Source organism: Lethenteron reissneri, chromosome 15 (assembly GCF_015708825.2).
Source record: "Lethenteron reissneri isolate LAM-NWPU_2019-01 chromosome 15, ASM1570882v1, whole genome shotgun sequence".
NCBI classification, from domain to species: domain Eukaryota; kingdom Metazoa; phylum Chordata; class Hyperoartia; order Petromyzontiformes; family Petromyzontidae; genus Lethenteron; species Lethenteron reissneri.
The window spans coordinates 423,696-443,524 of NC_083793.1; the positions used below are offsets into that span (position 1 = coordinate 423,696).

A 19,829-nucleotide genomic window follows, 5' to 3' on the forward strand; every position below is an offset into this window, starting at 1 on the left:
GTGTGCAAGCAGGAAGCATGGATGCTGTTCTCCCCAGACCTCCAGGAAGTGATCGTTGAGACAGGTGTGCTTGAAATCCATCATGGATAATAAATACCAACATCTTACCGTCGACTGGAGGACGATACGCGTCAGTGTGGGTCGCCAAGTACACTCGAGTGTGAGTTCGTGAGGGGCTTTGAATCAAGTTGTGGCCCAGGTTACGGAGCATCTGATCGAAGGGACAGACATTGATTCACCCCGTTGGACTCCAGCTACAACAGCGGGATCCCAGGGGGTAAATCGCTGGGCTTCGACGCCTCAATGGAGTAGGTGGTAGCCACGATTTGTGATTTATCGGTGACAGAGAAGAATCTTCGCCGCTGGTCCTAAGTAGACTCCAACACACGCCCGGCCGCCTTTGTCTCCCTAGTGGCGATATTTACGCATCGCACCAGGTACTCATTTGAGGCCGAGTCGACCTAGTGGAGACCCAGGACCGATTCAGATAATCGTCACTGGTGTCGACTGAGCGGAAAGCGAACTCGAGCAGCCGGGTTCGTAGCGCAGCGCGCTGACCGCTGCACCGCCGCTCCCCTCGACCCGCACACTCACGGCGAGATGCGGCGCCCTGAGTCGCCGTGTCAAGATGGCTCTCTGTGGCTGCAGACCAAGAAGATTTTAACTCAAATTACACCGCAGTCTACGCCATCTTTTGCCCACCGAGTATGCGCAAGCAGTTTATATATAATTTACCAACAAATCAGTTGCGCACAAATATAAAGAGCACACATTTAAAAAAAATTTAAGTGACCCTGTGGCCTTTAAAGGAACAATTTATGTGACAATTTGGGTAATGACCCTTCTTCATCGCACTGAACAGGGGTCTCACTCGTTATTTGAATTTGGTAATTCAGGATATCAATACATGTTCTCAATAACTCAACCTTACAAGCGAACTCATTTAGAGGAGACAATACATTTTATTATTTAATGTCGTGACTCCTGTCACCGCAAGGATCTCTCGCTGGTGCAGAACTCAGAGGTGCGTGCGTGTGGTTGCCCAACAGGTATTTATTTGAATGTCCTCATCGGCCCACGCTAAAAAATAAACGTTCTCCACCCCTGTCTTGAAGTGTCTCCTCTTTAAGCTTGAACTCTTTACTGCAATAGGCGCATTAACCAGTGATGTACAGCGCTGCGGGTTATTTGGTGTTGCATAGACCCCGTATTGCAAGAGGTGGTGTGTGAAGAGTGGATTGACAAATAGACCCACAAATTATTAATTTATTATAAACATCATTACACTTGCAGGAGATGTAAAAAGTAGACCTATCATTCATAGTAAACGTGGAAACACAAACCTTAATGCAATAACGTAGACATCCATAACAAGCAAGCACCAGAATTGTTGAAATAGTTAGGTGCAAGAAATATTGGAAATAAAGCGTCAGTAGCATATATATAGGAAGTGAGGATTTTCAGTTTCATTTCAGTTTCATGTATTAGGTCTAACCCTGAGAGCCATGCGGCTCTTGACTCGGATGCAACCGCAACAAACAAAAATATTAACAAGAAACATCTTCAAGTAACTACACGCAACAGAAAAATCCAGGAAAAAACTGCAAAGTCTTCCAGAAAAAACACCGTATTTCAACGCTGTGTGCAAAAATCCAGTGGGATGCAAGTCAAACAATAACAACCATAAGACAATTTAGATTATAAAGTTATCAGGCTAACTCTGTACTACAACAAACAAACAAACATGGATAAACCAAAATGTTTTCGAAATCACCAAAATAAAGCTATAAAAACAATGTAACAGTGATCATAGGAACTGTGATTCAAATTTAACAATAAACGATATGCGTAACAGGTACGACCAAACTTTGCAGCCATAGCTGGCTGCATAAGTCACTCCATAACAGCAGGAGTATCAGGAGCAGTATCAAAACTTTTCAATGCACCTTTAAACATCAGCACACTATAATCAAAACTAAAGATCATACTTTGCAGCGGACATCCGGAGCGATGCATTTGATTTCAGGCCACTCTGCATATCAGCTAGGGGTGTACAACTCCTCTAGAGCAGTTTTGAGTGAAGATCTCACAGGTAGTGATCCAAGTTGCAGTTTATTGCGATAGCATTCCAGACCCTGGGGGCATCAATAGAAAAGGCCCTTCCTACAGTGTTTGTACGGCAATAAGGAATGTGAAGCTGGTAAATGAGCGAGGACCTTAGGTCACATTTGTTCTTTGAAACAGCGAGGAGATCCAGCAGGTAGTCTGCTGATTTTGTTTGCAAGTACATCGTGAATAAATACGATCTGATGCACAAGCCGTCGATCATTAAGAGAAGTTAAGTTTGACCCAATGTAGAGATCGCAGTGGTGGGTCCTATATGGGCAGTTCGATGCAAATCTTAAGTCTGAGTGATAAATGAGTCAAGCTTCTTCAGTACAGTACTGGGGGCTGATTTATACACGATGTCACAGTAATCAAGTAGAGGAGGTATGGTAGCTTTTATCAATTCCAAGCGGAACATAGGGGGGAAGCAGTGCTAGTGTCGATACAAAAAAACAATTTTTATTTTTGTCTTTTTACCAATATAATCAATGTAATCTTGAAAATTCAGTTTTGAATCAAAGATGACCGCAAGCTACTTCTAGATCTTGACTTTCTCTATTTGATAATTATTTAAGGAATATAATTGGGGGGAAATAACTTCCTGCTTTAGTCCTGGTGAGAAGCATAGCACCTTGGTTTTGGAGGTATTCAGGACTAGTTTAAGAGCAACTAGCTGATGTTGTAGTTTGTTGAAATCACCCTGGAGCCTAGCAATCACGTCATCCGGAGAGCGGCCAGCAGTAATCAGTATTGTGTCATCTGCAAACAGATTTACCCTGGAATGATCCAGGTCAGTGCCCAAGTCATTGACATAAAGAGAGAACAAGAGGGGGCCGAGGATGGAACCCTTTTTGTTATATTAATACTGTTTGACCTCCAACTATCTATGAATACAGTTTGGGTGCAAAAAGAGAGGTAATTTTTTAACCATTCCACTGCGTTTGGAGAAACCGAGGCAACTTAGTTTACTAAGCAGGGTGTTGTGGTCGACTGTATCAAAGGCTTTGGACAAGTCAAGACAAAGACAGGCGCAGTACTGCTTATTATCAAGGCTACTGTAAATGTGATTCAGAGAGTCTAATGCAGCAGATGTGGTGCTGTATTTTTTTCGGAACCCAGATTGGTTTCGATGTAATTTTGGGTGTATGGCAACGTGTGAATAAATTAGGAAATGGTTTAGAATATCCAAACTATCAAAGAGAACAGTAATTATTCATATTTTCTGAGGGTTTTCAGTTACTTAATTGTTACAAATAGGATTTAGTCCTTAATGTGATTATGTATAAAATTATTGTACGGTGTTGTGAAATGCAATTAGCATCAATGACTCCGCTGTATAAAATGAAATTAAGATTTTAAAAAGGCCGATTTGAATGGTGTTCGTTTAAGAGAAATGTCACATTTGGTACAAATGTTTTACAGATATTAGAGCATTGTGTAGTTTTATTTACAGTCCGATTTGTAAAGGATGAATTGAATGACCTGCTAGAATCTTAACACGTAGATTAAAGAACATGTGAGTATGTATGTTGAACTTCTTTTGCACCGTACGTAGCCAACCGTGCTAGGTGGAGGTGCGGGCACTCGCAGGTGCGGAGTGTGAAGAGACACTCGTCCCTGTCATAGGAATGTGGAATTTCGAGCAGTGTTTTCAGGACTTGAAAGTGGAGATGTTCATTTGGCCAGAAACTCACTAACTTGTAAACAAAATGGGGTGCTTATCAGCTGTCATCTTACAAAGGCGGCGGTCATCTGCCACGCGTACGTGTGTGCGTGTGGTGGTGTCGTGGTTAGTACGCGACGCTAGGAACCCGGCAACCAGAGTTCGATTCCAACTCACGGCCACCAAACCCAATGTGATGATGCTCTGAACCCCTAAGTGGATTCGGCCTCAAATGAGCACCTGGTCCAGTGCATCAACATCGCCACTAGGAAGACAAAGGTGGTCGGTCGCGACACTGGCCGCCCAGCCCCTCGTGTGCCGTGCCGACCTTTATAGCTGCTCGCTAACAGCACTTGCCCCAACAGTCTATTGAGGTTATATGGAGGATCTTTGTCTGTGGTGAGATCAGCCCCAGCACAGGCGGGGAACAGCGAGAAGCCCGTGAAGGTCGCGCCCTCCCCTCGCACGGCGCAGGTCCAGCTACTGTCGGGGGAGACCTCCTCCTCCTCCTCGTTGCTTCTTCAGCCTGAAGAGCAGGAACTTGAGGGCTACAAAAACAATGCACGAAAGCAAATGTGAGTGTCCACGCATCGACGTGTACACACACAGCAACGAGAGGCGTTTACCAACCGCCGAGTGTTGGTCGGATAGAGCCAGTGGCCAGGCACGGAGAGTGGTCGAGATGACCTGGTGGCTCCGAGGTCAGAGTGCTGAGCCAACATTGCTGTTGCCTGGGTTTGAATCCAGGCAGCTGCCTGTGATTAAACTGGCAGGCTGATTTGTAGGCCGAGCTGGGTCCACCTTTGCCTCACTGAGACAGCTTCTACCCGGGCTCTGCTGCCACAGGGCGCGTTGTGGCGAACTGCATGGGAGGTCCCGTTTAAATATAAAGAAATGATGATGAATGCTCATTATTATTTTCAATATCAGATCATTTGCCTTATAAAATTGTCTGTGAATGTTTGTGAGGTCTTAGAACCATTTATGCGTCACCTGGGTTAATGCAGTTTGGACCGAAAGCGCCCCCTCGTAGTCCATTTAGCGCGGGGGATGTGCACAGCAACAGACGCTCCATCAGCAGCTTCTGCAGGCCAGTGGGAGCGGTTGTGAGAGATTGAGTGCCACATTCGGTTGTCGGCAGCATCATTGTAGCAAGACGCAGGCTTCACTCTTTTCCCATGTTTTTAAAACAAAAGTTGCGACTAGATGAGGATGCATTGATTGAGAATGGGCACAAGTTTGCGGTGCATCTTACATCTGAGATGGTTCAATAATCCTGAGAATAGTTCACAACTCACTGGGAAGGAATTATACCTCACGTGGAGCAGCAGGTGACGTAAAGGATTTTTAGCGTTAATTGGAATGGGATGCCCACTGCTACAATAAGGTCACCCTTCACATTACGGGTCTCTTCACGACTCGACATTCAAGTGAAGGAAGCAAGATGAGGGGATGGAGGAGGGGTTCGAAGGAGTTCAAGAAATCTTGGCAAGGAATACTTGCTTCCAATTAACCTGTTCTGAAAAATTGCTGCAAATTTTAAATAGTAGTGTTCAACTTACCATTGTGTTCATCCCCAACCTGCAACATAATAATATTTAATTTTAAAGAAAAGTAATCACAACAAGTCCACAGGCCGTATGCAACTACTTTGGGATCGTGTCTCTAACAAACAGCGCAACGTCAGCTGTTCACACACCAACTATTTACACGTCCGACTGCAGATATTTAACTCGCGTGTATGTTATTTGAGGAGAAAGATTATGAAATAACTACAACGTTAACAATAACCACTTAATAAAGCGTTTATTTGTTTTTTAATTGTTGTTATAACTTTCTGACCAGTTCCAACTGGACATCTGTGAAAAAGAGCTTCATGGCTCATCGGATTTCTCCTGCAGTCTAAATAAAGATCCTGATGCTGATTCTTCAGCACAAACAATCCCTCCACTACTTTCCCAACTCTCTCTGTCATCTCTCATTGTCTGTTTTTGATGTACAAATCATAAACGTCCTGTTAACTGAATTCATGCTTCCATTGCATTTGTGACACCTTGAATCATGTTTGTGACAAGTTCTCTATTTTGTTTGCTAATGGTTTTACAGGGTTCTGTGCATTCTATATTTTGTTTGCTATTTTCCTATCCTTTCACACCTCGCCTTTACCAACACACTTTTCGTGGTTTCAGATCCCTTGCCGTCTGTTTATTTCTCTCTACCCCCCCCCCCCCCCCCCCCCCACTTTCACTCCAATGCCAATGATGTGTGTTTGCTGCCCAATATTGTACAGGAGACTGTTGACATATCAACTGTCGACCAATTCCACAGTGATCCCGAAGAACCATCCCCAAGGGCCACCAGGCCCCCGGAGTGGCGGCACAGCGCTGTGCACAGTCCACGGGTCGACTTGGTTCACTAACAGGGTTGCGCTTGTGGATGGAATCCATCTGTGTGGAGCTGTGAGCATTTCCCCTCTTGAGCGTAGGGTGTCTACTCACACTCAGGTTACTTCTACAACTTTGAGGCTTTCCTCGGTAAATCGTTGGCATTGTGATTAAAATTACAGATTGCAGCTTTAATTAACTAAAAATAGCTACTCTCTCTCTGAGCTCTGCAGAAGTGGAATCGCCTGCTACAGCCTTCTCGTGCATTTGTCTGCTGTGAGTCAGTAACAGCGGCGAATGTGGTGATGATTTTTGTTTTGAAAATGTTCTGCGCTGTGTAAGAACTGGATGGTCGTTTCCGTATCAACAACTTTCACTCAGCACATTAAACAAGCTCCGAGACCTCAGGTTGGGTTACCTGCACGGCTGAAGTCATGTCCTCTTGCTGGCGACTGCAAAAGATAACGGTAAACAAATGCCTATTGTGTAAGTCACAGTTAATACACTCAACAAGTCCAATTCAAAATCAGAAACTTTATTGAGACTGGAGGAGCTGTGAAGCTTTTGTTAAAGGATGTCTCGAGGGGCAGGTCACCAAATTAAAACAAGCAATACAAAAAGTATAGAAAGGGTAAGAAAGTCACTAAAAGTAAGTAAATAAAAATTAATAAAGTATATAACTACACATTGCATAAGTACATACATTCTTAAATGTTGACTTAAAGCTTTCGTGACTGCAGGAATTCATATTATTGGGTCTTTCGGTAAAGTCACTTAGATAGGTTAAAATAAAATAACAAAAAACGACGACGTTTCAATCGCAACACAAGCGGTCGTCATCAGGAGAAAAAAGAGCGGGAAAGCTGCGGTGATTTTCTTTGAACCTATCTACGTGACTTTACCGAAAGACCCAAGAATATTCATCCATTCTTGCCGATGTCTCAACACTAAATGCAGCTTGGGCAGGTAGCAAACACCACGACAAGAACAGTCCCTCAATACAATTGCACATTCAAATTGAACCATCGATACATGGGCAAGGATCAAAGTAACAAATCACATGTGTGACTTATTGTTCAAATGAGCATTCAAGCAGTGCTCATTCTGTTTAGAGTCTTGAGCCAGTAGTGGAAGTTCTGCATTACTACTGCAGGACTGAGTCCCTCACCAGGCCAAGCACTCCTGACTTGCCCACAAAGTTGTACAAAGTAGTTCCTATTCTTGGTTCTTTCGGTAAAGTCACGTAGAAGGGAAATAATAAAATAATAAATATAAAACATAATAAAATACAATTTTCACGACGTTTTGGCCACAACGCAAGCAGCCGTCCTCAGGTGAAGAACAGGTCTGTCGGAAAGACAGCGTCCTCAGGTGAAGAACAGGTCTGTCGAAAAGACAGTGTCTGTCTTTCTGACAGACCTGTTCTTCACCTGAGGACGGCTGCTTGCGTTGTGGCCGAAACGTCGTGAGAATTGTATTTTATTATGTTTTATTTTAATTATTTTATTACTTCCCTTCTACGTGACTTTACCGAAAGAACCAAGAAGATGAATCCCTGCAGTCACGAAAGCTTTAAATCGCAATTTAAAGTAGTTCCTATTTTATAACACCTGGAGATACGATGGGCTGAGTCAACCCCAAACTTGGATTCCAACTTGCAACCTTCTGATTGCGAGCCCCTCGCTTTCCCACCGACCCACCGTAAGCATACATACACGTCCTGTTTGAGAGCTGCGTCACGTGTGCATGTGTCCACCGTTGACTATTATTATCCTGACAATGTGCATCTCGAGCACAACTCATGAACCTGGATGTATTTCTAGCAAGAGCGGCAGTACTGCGTCTGGTTTTTACACAACCACAAGCGTGAAACCATCAATCCTATTTCATCTCTCTAAATAAATGAATCATTATTGGTGGGTAATATTTAATTCTTGCTTCTGACAAATAAGGAAATGCATTCACTAAGTTGTCTTTCTCACGTGTAAGATGTATTAACAGCAGACTGTGCGGAAGGCAGACAGCTTACTTGCGTGTGTATTTGAGAAGACTCTTGCACTCCTTGCATCCACATGTACGAAGCGAGGTGGCGTGCACCGTGAATCCGCCGCTGGAATTCACGCAAGGCGCACGGTTGACTCTCCTTCCCCTACTTTAGAGAGAGAGAAACACACAGGAGCAAGTGGGAGGTCAGGGCTACTCGACAAACCACAGATTTTGTTATCATGGTAAACCTTTTTTTAAATAATGATACCTATGACTTCATTACTCCTACAACCATCATTTTTAGCAATTATTTCAGTGTTTAAAATAAGCGATTGAGAATAAAATCGACATACCCTGCTCACTTCGGCCAATGGCCAAATGTGTCAAGAGTGTGGATGCGTTGTTCGGTTTAGCGTTTGTCTTCGTGTCTTCACCCCAACTCTACAGGGTCGTTTGTTTAGAAGTAAACTCGTTAATTGCTGATAGCTGTGTTATGCCAGAAGGACCATTATACCTGCAACATCACCTCTTATATATTTGTTCCTGTTAGGGGAGTGTTATTGACAAACCCAAGTTCGGGGTCAAGTCTCGCATCTAACACGGCTCGCACCTCCACACCTATAAAGAGAGTAAAGGTCATAGTCCTTCAGTCCAGATAAAGTGGCTTACAGACCTTGGCAATGCCATGGCTATAGACGGCACACACCACTGAGTAATACACTGGGAGATGTTCTGTACGACCTACACTCGACAGTGCAGATACAGTTGATAGTGTTCCAACAAGTTACATCTCGCTGCCAGGCTTGGACATCCTGCTCACACAGACCTCTAACACCCCCAAAAACACGGCTCATCTTGGGTACCTGTGTTCAATCAGCAGCTCGTTCTCACCTGACGATGTAGGAACAGAAAAAAACACATGGTACTAATTAAAAAACACATGTTAATAATTAAAAAACCACCACGAGCAATAAAGAATGTGTATCATAACGCAGCAGCAATATATTTGTGCCAGATGGCACGTGGGCGGTCCTGGCAATGATAACTTCTGGTAACGTAGAAGTGGCACTCACCGAACGGACCAGCAATCCGATCAAATGAGGGCATCGTGTTTCCTCTGAACAAACACACAAAACATGGCGAAAGCATGATAACAAAAAGTTTCACAATTTATTAAGTGTGCAAGGTAACCACACCGACACACTGTGACTGTGTTTCACTGATAAGAGGATTGTTGAACTCAGTGAACGGGGCACGTGGCCCAGAGGGCAGGAGGCTGCGTTGGGTTGGAATCCAAGCAGCTCCCGATGATTGAAGCAGGTTCCCGATTGTCGTGAGTTGATGGACTCAGCCTGGTCAATAATGACTAAACAAAGAAAAGTCAAACTTAATTTGGAGCTTTCGTGACTGTAGGAATTATTCTTTGGTTCTTTCGGTAAAGTCACGTATAAAGAGAAAATAATAAATTAAATACTAGCATACGACGTTTCGATTGCAACACAAACAATCATCAGGTATAAGTGAAATAGAAACACAAATCTAGTATACTTAGAAATGTAATGTAATACAACAGTAATACAACAGAGAGTCGGATAACATAACAGTCAACACCGACTCTCTGTTGCATTACATTACATTTCTAAGTATACTAGATTTGTGTTTCTATTTCATTTATACCTGATGATGATTGCTTGTGTTTCAATCGAAACGTCGTATGCTAGTATTTAATTTATTATTTTCTCTTTATACGTGACTTTACCGAAATAAACAAAGAGTAAAGAAAAGTCACTTGAAATTTAATTCAGCACTTAATTTGGCTAAATTACAGCTCTGAGAAAATAAATCGTTTTAATGTCCTGCGACAAACCTCACGTACACACGGTGCAAGTGGGACGTGCTGCCTTCGACAGTGTGGACAAGAGCGTGCTCAGAGGTAGCTCTCTGATATCCACTTCGTCTGTGCCATTGCCCAGCACGAAGGGTCGCACTGCTGTTCAAGAGATCCGAAATTATACTTTGCTTCATGACGTGATGCCAAGAGGACAATTGGTATTAAATTAGGTGAACATGACGGCAACACAATGTGTGTTGAGCTCCGAGGTGAACACGGAATGTCTGCAAGCCTTCACTCTTCTACAATGAAAGTGGCTTCCTCAAAATAACTCTTCTCTTGGGTGCCGAGGCTTTGTGCGTTAGCTCGCACACGTGCACAAGGAAGCCACCAATAACCACACGTCTGAAGACTCCGTGAATCAGACTTACGTGTTTCTGCTGTCAGTGGCATCCGTTGACTGTGGCGACCTGGTTAGAAAGAGCACGGACGATCTGTTAAAGTTGTAAGTGTCTGTTTTGAGGTTTGAATAACAGTCACATCAGTATCACTGTGAGCAGGGTCAATGTGCATGTCAGCAACCATCACACTGCCCATGTCTCGATTAATGTTTAAGCTGTTTGTGTGTTCTGTATTGCGTGGTTGTACTGCAATGATGCCGTATGCCAATTCATCTGGGCCACAACATAAAACGATGTATTTGGCTGTGCTAATTTTTTTTTAACAATTCATTTCGCCCGAATTTAAATTAAATAAACAGTTTTCGGCTAATTTTAAAAGGAAGCAAATATTTGGGGCAAATGGGTGACATGGTACAGATGCAAAACATTGCACTGCATGCAATTTACAACATTCAGGCAATCAGAAGAGGGATTACACTGGACGAGAGGGAAGCCCATCCTACAGACTGGGTTATGTGAGATTTCCCATCAGCTCAGTCGCTAAATACCAGCAGGCCTTGGAGGCCAGCTACTCGTGACACCTCGCCGCGACACCGCCGATGAGCGGGTCGCCCACTAGAACCCAGCGCCAATGACACCAAACGCTGCCCCGGTACTCAGAAGAAGCTCCACACAATGTGCGTGCAGCTACGGAAAGAGGAGCGGTGCTGGAGGCACGAGGGGCACGATGACAATCGGATAACTTTCTGTGCCTACCAGCGTGCTTACTTAAGGGAAGTTTTTGAGGCAAAGGAATGCCTCTTGTATATTTGGAGTCTGTGGTGTTTTCTCTTCTCGTGGTGGTTGTGTGGATTTTTATCCGGATCCTCCGGTTTTGCCCTTCACATTTAGAAACATGCATTTCGATTATTTGGTTGCTACTATAAATTTCCACATGATATTAGTCACTTCAATGACTTATCCTATGTGACCAGTTCACCTCTGAAAAACATCTGAATAATTCAGTGGGCTTTAACTGGTAGATTAGTTTACATCCTGCACCAGGTACTCATTTGTGTTCACCTGGGGAGGCTCAGAACCAGTTCGGATAATCGTCACTGGTGTTATCAGTGAGCGGGAATCGAACACGAGTCGCCAGGTTCGTAGCGCAACACACTAATCGCTATAATACCACTCCCTATTTGATTCAGCCTCAAATGAGTACCTGGTGCGGTGTGTAAACATCACCATTTGGGAGATAGAGGCGACTGGGCGTGTGCTGGCTACCCACCCCCTAGTGTGCTGTGCTGGCCTTCATAGGTGCTCTCTAACAGCACTTGACCCCACATACACATCCACATACAGACAGACATATAGACAAACAACGGAAGCATTCTGAAGACTTTTTAGAACTGCTTCATGATGCCTGCCCCATTGCTTGGCTCACCTTGACAAGTAGCGAGCTGCAATAACCACGATGATGATCACCACTACAATTACAACGATGATAACAATTATCGTAGTCGGGGGCTTGGGCAGAGGCTGGATTGGATCGGATATGTTTTTTACTGCAAATATATGAAGAAACAAAAATACAGACACGTTAGGGAAATAGCACAGAAAGATTGGATTTAGTTTTCAATCTCACCTAAAAACTCTTCCACGTGTTCAATTATGGATACAAGTATGACCTCGTCTGGAAGCTTTGCTAAATTCAATTAAATCTGCATACCGATTCGTCTCCCAACCTGCTGGTCGTAAATGTGAAATCAAAAGGTCAATGCAGCTGTGATGACCCCATGCTGCGAATGGTCGTGCTATATTCTCAACAAAAGGGAAATGATGATGTAGGCTATTGTGTACTGGTATCATGGTCCAAATTGGCGAAATTTGAAAAATAACTCCCAAATTACTTTATCTGTAGAAAATGGAAACTCCTCCGGTAAAGATATGTAAAGCACCGCAAACTACGTGGTCAAAGATGATGTTAAATAGTGTAGGGAGCAGAGGACATCCCTCTCGTAACCTCAAGGTAAATTTCTAAGCAGAGATGCAGGGCCTGTTAAAATTCTCTACACCTCAGCTGTAGTAAATGGACAAATAATATGGCATCTGCGCAGGACCACGCCAGCCTGATACTACATTGGGGCTCCGAAAGCCTCTAATCAGCGTGCCTGGCAAGGCGATTTTGACTAATCCATGCTAGGATCTTTCACGGCATACTGAGGAGGGAGATGCCCTAGTAGTTGTTACAATTAGCACGGTCCCCCTTCTTGAAGGTGGGGACCACCAAGGTATCCTTCCACTGCTGCGGAACCCATCCTGTGGTCCAGTACAGTTGTGATGTCATATAGAGCAGTCTGCACACAATGCAACCCTCCTTGAGCAGTTTGCTGGAGATCATCTCTGCCCAGTGCTTTTCCTGGTCTCAGATTCTGGATAGCTCTCTGTACTTCCTCAACAACATCGTCAACGTGATTATCACGATGCACAGCTCACAACACAGATGTGAATGTGTCATCTCCAAGCAGTGGATGTTCAAGGTGTTCTGAGGCAATATCTACCATCATAAGGCGACACGTGGAGCTGTAGGGTGGCCTGGCCCTCTGAGTATATGGGCAGAAGCAGCACATCACAGAGATAGGCGCCGGTGTCGGACACCAGCGCGTCCCGCAGGGAGATGGAGGCGTTGCAGGACGCGATGTTGCCTATCCAGTGGGCGCGGTGGTCGTGAGCTACGATGGAGTAGTCCATAGTCAGTATCTGTAAACACAGAGGGACGCTTTATTCAAACACTCGCACCCAAGGAAGTTGAGAAGTCTCAATGGCAGCCACCTACAAACTTATAATCAGATTCTGTAAAAGGGCAATGCATTGCCATGACTGTTGTGCCAGGCCTTTGTAAACTATAGAAAGGCATTGTACTCAGTAACCATTGATGCAGACACCTCCGATTAGCACTGTCGGCTACATACGGTGGCAAAATAAATGCAACATACATACACGCAGACATCCACAATCTAAAAACCAAGGCCTAAATAAACACATTTGGGTATCATGAAAACCATTTACAAAAGCAGCCACACTGAGATTGCATGAAGAAAGTACCAAAATGCATATTGAGAGGGGAGTCAGACAATGTGAGTTTTCACACAATTATTCATCGTGATATTTTGCGCATTCTGAAAATAGAATAGCGGAAATGAAGGCAAACGACAGTGGTGGTCAAAGGCGGGAACAAGTCAGAAATGACATCCACGAGGAGATGATGAGATGAAATGGGCTACTTTCTGGAGCCAGATGGAGAATTCTATCATACGACCATCTGGGGATGCCATCATGCAGTCGTGGCTTGATCCTGGCTGACGATGACTGCAGTTGACCTCAGGAATGCGCGACTGGCTTCATTGTGTGCACAGACTGCCGAGTTGGGGATACGGTACTGGCCTTGTCACGCTGTGGGCGGTCGATTCTCCACCACTCCACCACCGTGACGAGCTGCTGCTGCTGCTGGGCCTCACACCGGTAGGTGCAGCTCAGGGTCGCCACGGCTCCAGCCGTGACGAACACGTCTCCTGGCACGAGCACTTCAAACCCACGGCTGGGTAAAACTATTAACAACAAACGAAACCATTATCATTACTACCACTTTGAGTCTTGGAAAACAGTAGTACATTATTTTGTCCCACCCCCCCCCCCCCTTAAGAGCTGGGATTCAGTCAAATTAAGGGCAACAACGAATGTCTTCTGTTTGTTGCGTGTGTTGTGTCATCATTGTTTGACTGGGCAGAGACCATCGAGTCACTACGCTGGAGAAACAGGCTGCATCATCGGTAACCACCTGCATTCAAATGGAAGATCTCAGCGGTGCTAAACTGTGAGCCACTATGCCACCTCTCCAATCTGGTGTAGCTAAATAAACGGTGGTGATGATGGTGCACAATGGGGTTAAAGATTTGTTTCTATTTGTAAGTAGACATGTGGCTGTTCGGGCACTTAGGCAAAGCACGGAGCTCTCGGTACAAAATAGCAATTGCAGTTTAATTCCTTGAGCCCCAAACATTCCACCACTAAAAGTTAGTTATACATCAATAAACACCTCAATCGAGACCCAAACATCGCATCTTCTGAACTTAACATTCCTTGAATACACTGTTGTACCATCAACAGCATCGGGACGTCAACAGAGCGATGTGCACGTCTTCACAAATGGAACATGAAAGTCAACCCGCAGTCGTGGGACTGTGGCCATGCAGACCAAGCGACGGCCGACATCGTGACCTGTGCTTCTATGGCGGCAGAGCACAACGACACGAACTCTCTGCTGAAGCCCCTCTCGTGGCGAGCACACCTCGACATTTAGCTCATGAACATACTGCCATCATACGCAAGAATAGATTAATATAAACTGTCTAAAGTAGGTTGTAAATTTGTTATAATGAACCCTGCGTGAGTTATCTTAACATATAACATATATGTGTATTATCAACTTTGTCCAGGAAACCTCTCTCTCTATTTTACCAATCCACAAGCCACGATTTTTAAACAGCGGATGAAGCGACTTAGTCAAATATCAATGGCAGCGCTCATACAATCCAGAAGTGCAGTTACCAGTCATATGCCTGTATTCGTGTGTAGATGTGTACTTGTCAATGTAGCTGTACACACTGTGTAGCAAGTAACTAGGCTGGCCAAAAGGCGAGCAGCGTCCAACAATCCGTTGCTAGTCACTGTACAAACATCCAAATGTCCAGGAGACGAGACGGACCACGTCGCTTTGGAGGCAGGCGATCTGGACACGAAGCCAACTGCGGTCAAACTGGTTCTGAGCCACGGTCGCCGTGACAGCGCTGCGCGTGTGTGTGTGTGCCAGGCTACAATTGAAGCTGCCTTGTGTAATACGCAAAGAGCGAAGCGCTAAAGCATGTTAGGGATGGTCGACTGTGAATCACGGTCACAACAACAGGGTGAGTTTCTAAATAGAGGGGGCTTACCAGCGCCCATGTTCCTGTCACCACCCCCCCCCTCTCTCGCGACCACTGTGTGTGGGATTTGACCGCCAAACTGTGGAACTGAACCAGCGTCTCAGTGCAGCGGCACCCAGCTGGAAATGAGTCCTCGGTGAACATTTGCTGGATCAAGGGCATTATGAATATATTACGAACAAAATATGATGCTCATGCAGACTGCTCCATAGGAATTAGTCGTTACGTATTTGTTTTACTGATAGCATTGATGGGAATTGTACTAAAACGCTCTTCATAAGATGCGTCAGTGAGACAATTGGGAATGTTGTTTTATAGAAGCTGGTGATCTCGATAACTTGCAGCCTTTGCGCCAATGTTGGTGAGACAGTGACCAGCAGTGAACTCACTGGTGCCACTCACCACACGAGTCACGTGTGTTCCAACCTATTACTCTGCTCAGATTGTTACGTTTTTCGTGATAGGCAGGTGGAAAGTGCATTACAAACATTGCCGACTTGAGCAAACACTACGTAATATGAAGAAAACCAAACTGTGACCAAATAACTGTCACAGTGCAGAACTCTGTCGTGGGTATCAGAAAACAGTGCAAGAAAGTGGATTGTTGTACTGCGCATCTATGCCCCCAGGTCTAGGCTCCTCGTCTTTACAAACCTCTACGACCCCCTGAGCCAGACGGCGTGAGGTGGCCCTCATCCAGAAGTGGACTGATGATCAGCTGTACATGATGTGCTCTGCAAACACAAGTCGCCTGTACAACATACACTGACTCTTCTCGGGGAATGTTTTTGCAAACAGACATTGAAATACTCTATGAAGATGGATTTCCACATCAGAGCTGTAAGACGATCATGTCTGTGGTGTGTCATCTGTCAAGCTGTGGAATTAGAGGATTCCAGCAAGAAATCAGTAGAGGAGGCGAGGGGGGAGTTTACCAGAGCAAGCCACGGCCAATGTGAAGAGCCTCAGGGACGCAGTGGAAAGCCACGGGGCTGGGGGCCTCGCTTTGTCCATCGGCGCAGCCTGCACACAGACACAGCACTGTGGAGTGGGCAGCGATGGGTGGGTGGGTGGGGGGAGATCACAGGGCCACTAGGGCCACCCACGGTGCACAGCGCGGCTCAAGGATAAACTTCTCTGTTCTGATGCATTTTACGGATCAAAATTAGAATCCTTAGTCAGACTGGAGGAAGAATCCGATGAGCTATGAAGCTCTTTTTCACAGATGTCCAGTCGGGGCAGGTCAGCAAGTTACTGATGGACCCCCAGAAATGTTGGGGGTCTGTCTCACTATTTGACTCGGCTTTTGGGTCGTTTAGAAAAAATATAAGACACGGATAAAATGTACATTTACCTCCACAATTGTATCGTGGAACTGTTGAAATCATTTACAGTCAAGTATCTGCAGAATTATGCTAATTTGTTTCACTAGTAAATACATTTCAAATATATACTGCAATTCGTTTCTATCCAGTACCACTCAGTCACTTGCTAAAAGCTGTTGCTTGTACTGAGTATAGACCGAGTGGCATGAAGGCAGTGTAGAACATACCACATACCTTAACTGCAAAGTATGTATTCCAATCACATCACACATTGGAATCTCTACATTTGCTGCTGGGCATAGAATATATTATTTATATATATATTTGTAAAGATATCCGTCACAAACACTCGAGTGTTGACCCAAGCACGCCAATAGCACAATGCAGAAAGCACCAAAGGATTTTAACTGTCACGGATCTGTGCGTCAAAAGCTTTGCTTTAGACGAGTTTGACGTTTCGCTGTGGATACAACAGGAATCTGTGTACATATTTGTTAAATAAATGTCTATGTTCTGTACACAGCTATGTACAGAGGTATGTACCCTGCAGCACAGCTGAAAAGGTGACCTGGAATGTGTAAATGTTTGGTCTATAATGGAGAATTGAAAGAGACAAGCTTACGTGTCACGACAAAGACCCCCCGTATAGCCTTAGACTTCTGGGACAAGTGCTGTTAGCGAGCACCAATGAAGGCACACGAGGAAGTAGGTGGCCGCCTGTTGTCTCCCCCCCAGTGGCGATGTTTACACGCCGCACGAGGTACTCGTTTGAGGCTGAGTCGACGCGTAATAGCACGCAGAGACCTCAACTAAGGAGCAAGTTTCGCCCACATGGGCAAGAGCATGAATGCTCAATGGCTGGAGGATCTAATTTAGCAACTGCGATTCATAACTAGCTGATTTGGGGTTATTGATTGTGGAAGTAGAATGTCAATGTTTAGCTTCAACCGACAGATCCAATCAAATGAAGTTGTCACATGATGGTCAAATGGCAATTTAGTTGTTATTCATAATAAACTATTTGTTATATCAGCAAAAACAAATGTTGGAATGTGAGAAACATTGTGGAAAATTTTGTATTAAATTACAAACATTTGCTTTTTTTTCAACAATCCAGTTTTGTTGATAAATCAAATTAATCAACACATTTGCCAATCAAGTAACAACTTCATTTGCTTGGCTCTGTCAGTCGGTGGAGAATAAAACGGTAGTTGCAAATTGACATTCCGACACGCCGATATTTCCCAAAATAAACTCATTATGAATAATTTTGGTCGTGAAGGCCGACATATACAATGAAGAGTAACTGTGAATTAATAATACAAACACTGGACGCAGTTCGCAGGACCAAGATAGCTCTGCGCATGTTTTACATCATCACAATATCTCCGTCAGCACGTGAGGTCGTCACTTGAGTTTCTGACCACCTCTAGGTACCACTCTTGTTGTTGGCTGCCACTGCTTGCCGAGGTGAGCTGTGACATCCGTGTGCCGTCACGTGGCTCAGTAGACCGATACGGGCAGCACAGACGCGGCAGGAGACCTGGCACGTGGCAACTGAAGAGGCCTTCGCTGGCCACTCTGCCCGTCTCGATCACCACGTGGCCACCTCCACCCTACACCACGCGGCCCGTACATGGCGAGCATCTCCTCTGCATGATTGCCGGCAATTAATTTCTGCCACGTTTCACAGGACTGCAGATGTTACCGACTGATGTAATAAGACAAAACGTTCACTTGTAATGTGGTGAGACCAATAAAATGTAGTAAAAACACATTCATGTCATATCACCTGTTATGTATTTGTTTTTTCTATATTTCAGTATCTGACTGGATGAAGGCGAGTTTGACCAAGGCTCCACCCCTCGCGTGGCCCTGCCACACACACACAGCCCACACACACAGCCCACACACAGCCCTGTCACACACACAGCCCACACAGCCCACACAGACACAGCCCACACACACAGCCTACACACACACAGCCCTGTCACACACACACACAGCCCACACACAGCCCTGTCACACACACAGCCCACACAGCCCACACAGACACAGCCCACACACACAGCCTACACACACACAGCCCTGTCACACACACACACAGCCCACACACACACACACAGCCCTGTCACACACACACACAGCCCTGTAACACACACACACACAGCGCACACACACACACATCCTACACACACACAGCGCGCACACACACACAGCCCTGTCACACACACACACACAGCCCTGTAACACACACACACAGCGCACACACACACACAGCCTACACACCCACAGCCCTACACACACACAGCCCTGTCACACACACAGCCCTGTAACACACACACACACACAGCCCTGTCACACACACACAGCCCTGTCACACACACACAGCACACACACAGCCCTGTCACACACACACCCACAGCCCTGTCACACACACACAGCCCTGTCACACACACACACACACAGCACACACACACAGCCCTGTCACACACACACACAGCCCTGTAACACACACACACACAGCGCACACACACACAGCCTACACACACACACACAGCCTACACACACACACAGCCTACACACACACAGCCTACACACACACAGCACACACAGCACACACACACACAGCCTACACACACACACAGCGCACACACACACACAGCCTACACACACACACACAGCCTACACACACACACAGCCTACACACACACAGCCTACACACACACAGCCCTGTCACACACGCACACAGCCCTGTATCACATTGAGCCCCACAGCTGCCCTCCTCCCCTGCTGGTCGCGCACTCCCCTCTCCCCCAACTCTCCCCCAACTCACCTGCTGGTCGCGCACTCCCCTCTCCCCCAACACTCCCCCAACTCACCTGCTGGTCGCGCACTCCCCTCTCCCCCAACACTCCCCCAACTCACCTGCTGGTCGCGCACTCCCCCAACTCTCCCCCAACTCACCTGCTGGTCGCGCACTCCCCTCTCCCCCAAATCACCTGCTGGTCGCTCGCGCCTCTCTCGCCCCGCAGGTGACGGTCTCCTCCTCCTGCTGCTGCACCTCGTGTGCTCGTTGTGCAATAAACCTGCAGGACGCTGTCCCCCTTTTCTGCAACGCCGAGGTACAGTAACTGAGTTGTGTTGTTGCTGTTGCTGCTGTGCTCAC

General features: G+C 45.6%; 1 protein-coding gene across 1 annotated transcript; it reads right to left on the minus strand.

The window, feature by feature from the left end:
• Positions 1–991: 991 nt before the first annotated feature.
• On the minus strand, positions 992–16,792 carry LOC133342489 (uncharacterized). The gene is made up of 13 exons (XM_061551643.1): positions 16,271–16,792; positions 13,798–13,961; positions 12,915–13,113; positions 11,798–11,918; positions 11,140–11,250; positions 10,402–10,464; positions 9,213–9,256; positions 9,003–9,030; positions 8,183–8,305; positions 6,572–6,605; positions 5,332–5,350; positions 4,763–4,853; positions 992–4,317 (listed from the first exon to the last, which is right to left on the minus strand). The coding sequence occupies exons 1-12, from the start codon at positions 16,347–16,349 to the stop codon at positions 4,768–4,770; spliced, it is 1,071 nt and encodes a 356-aa protein (XP_061407627.1). The 5' UTR covers positions 16,350–16,792; the 3' UTR covers positions 992–4,317; positions 4,763–4,767.
• Between the last annotated feature and the right edge of the window lie 3,037 nt (positions 16,793–19,829).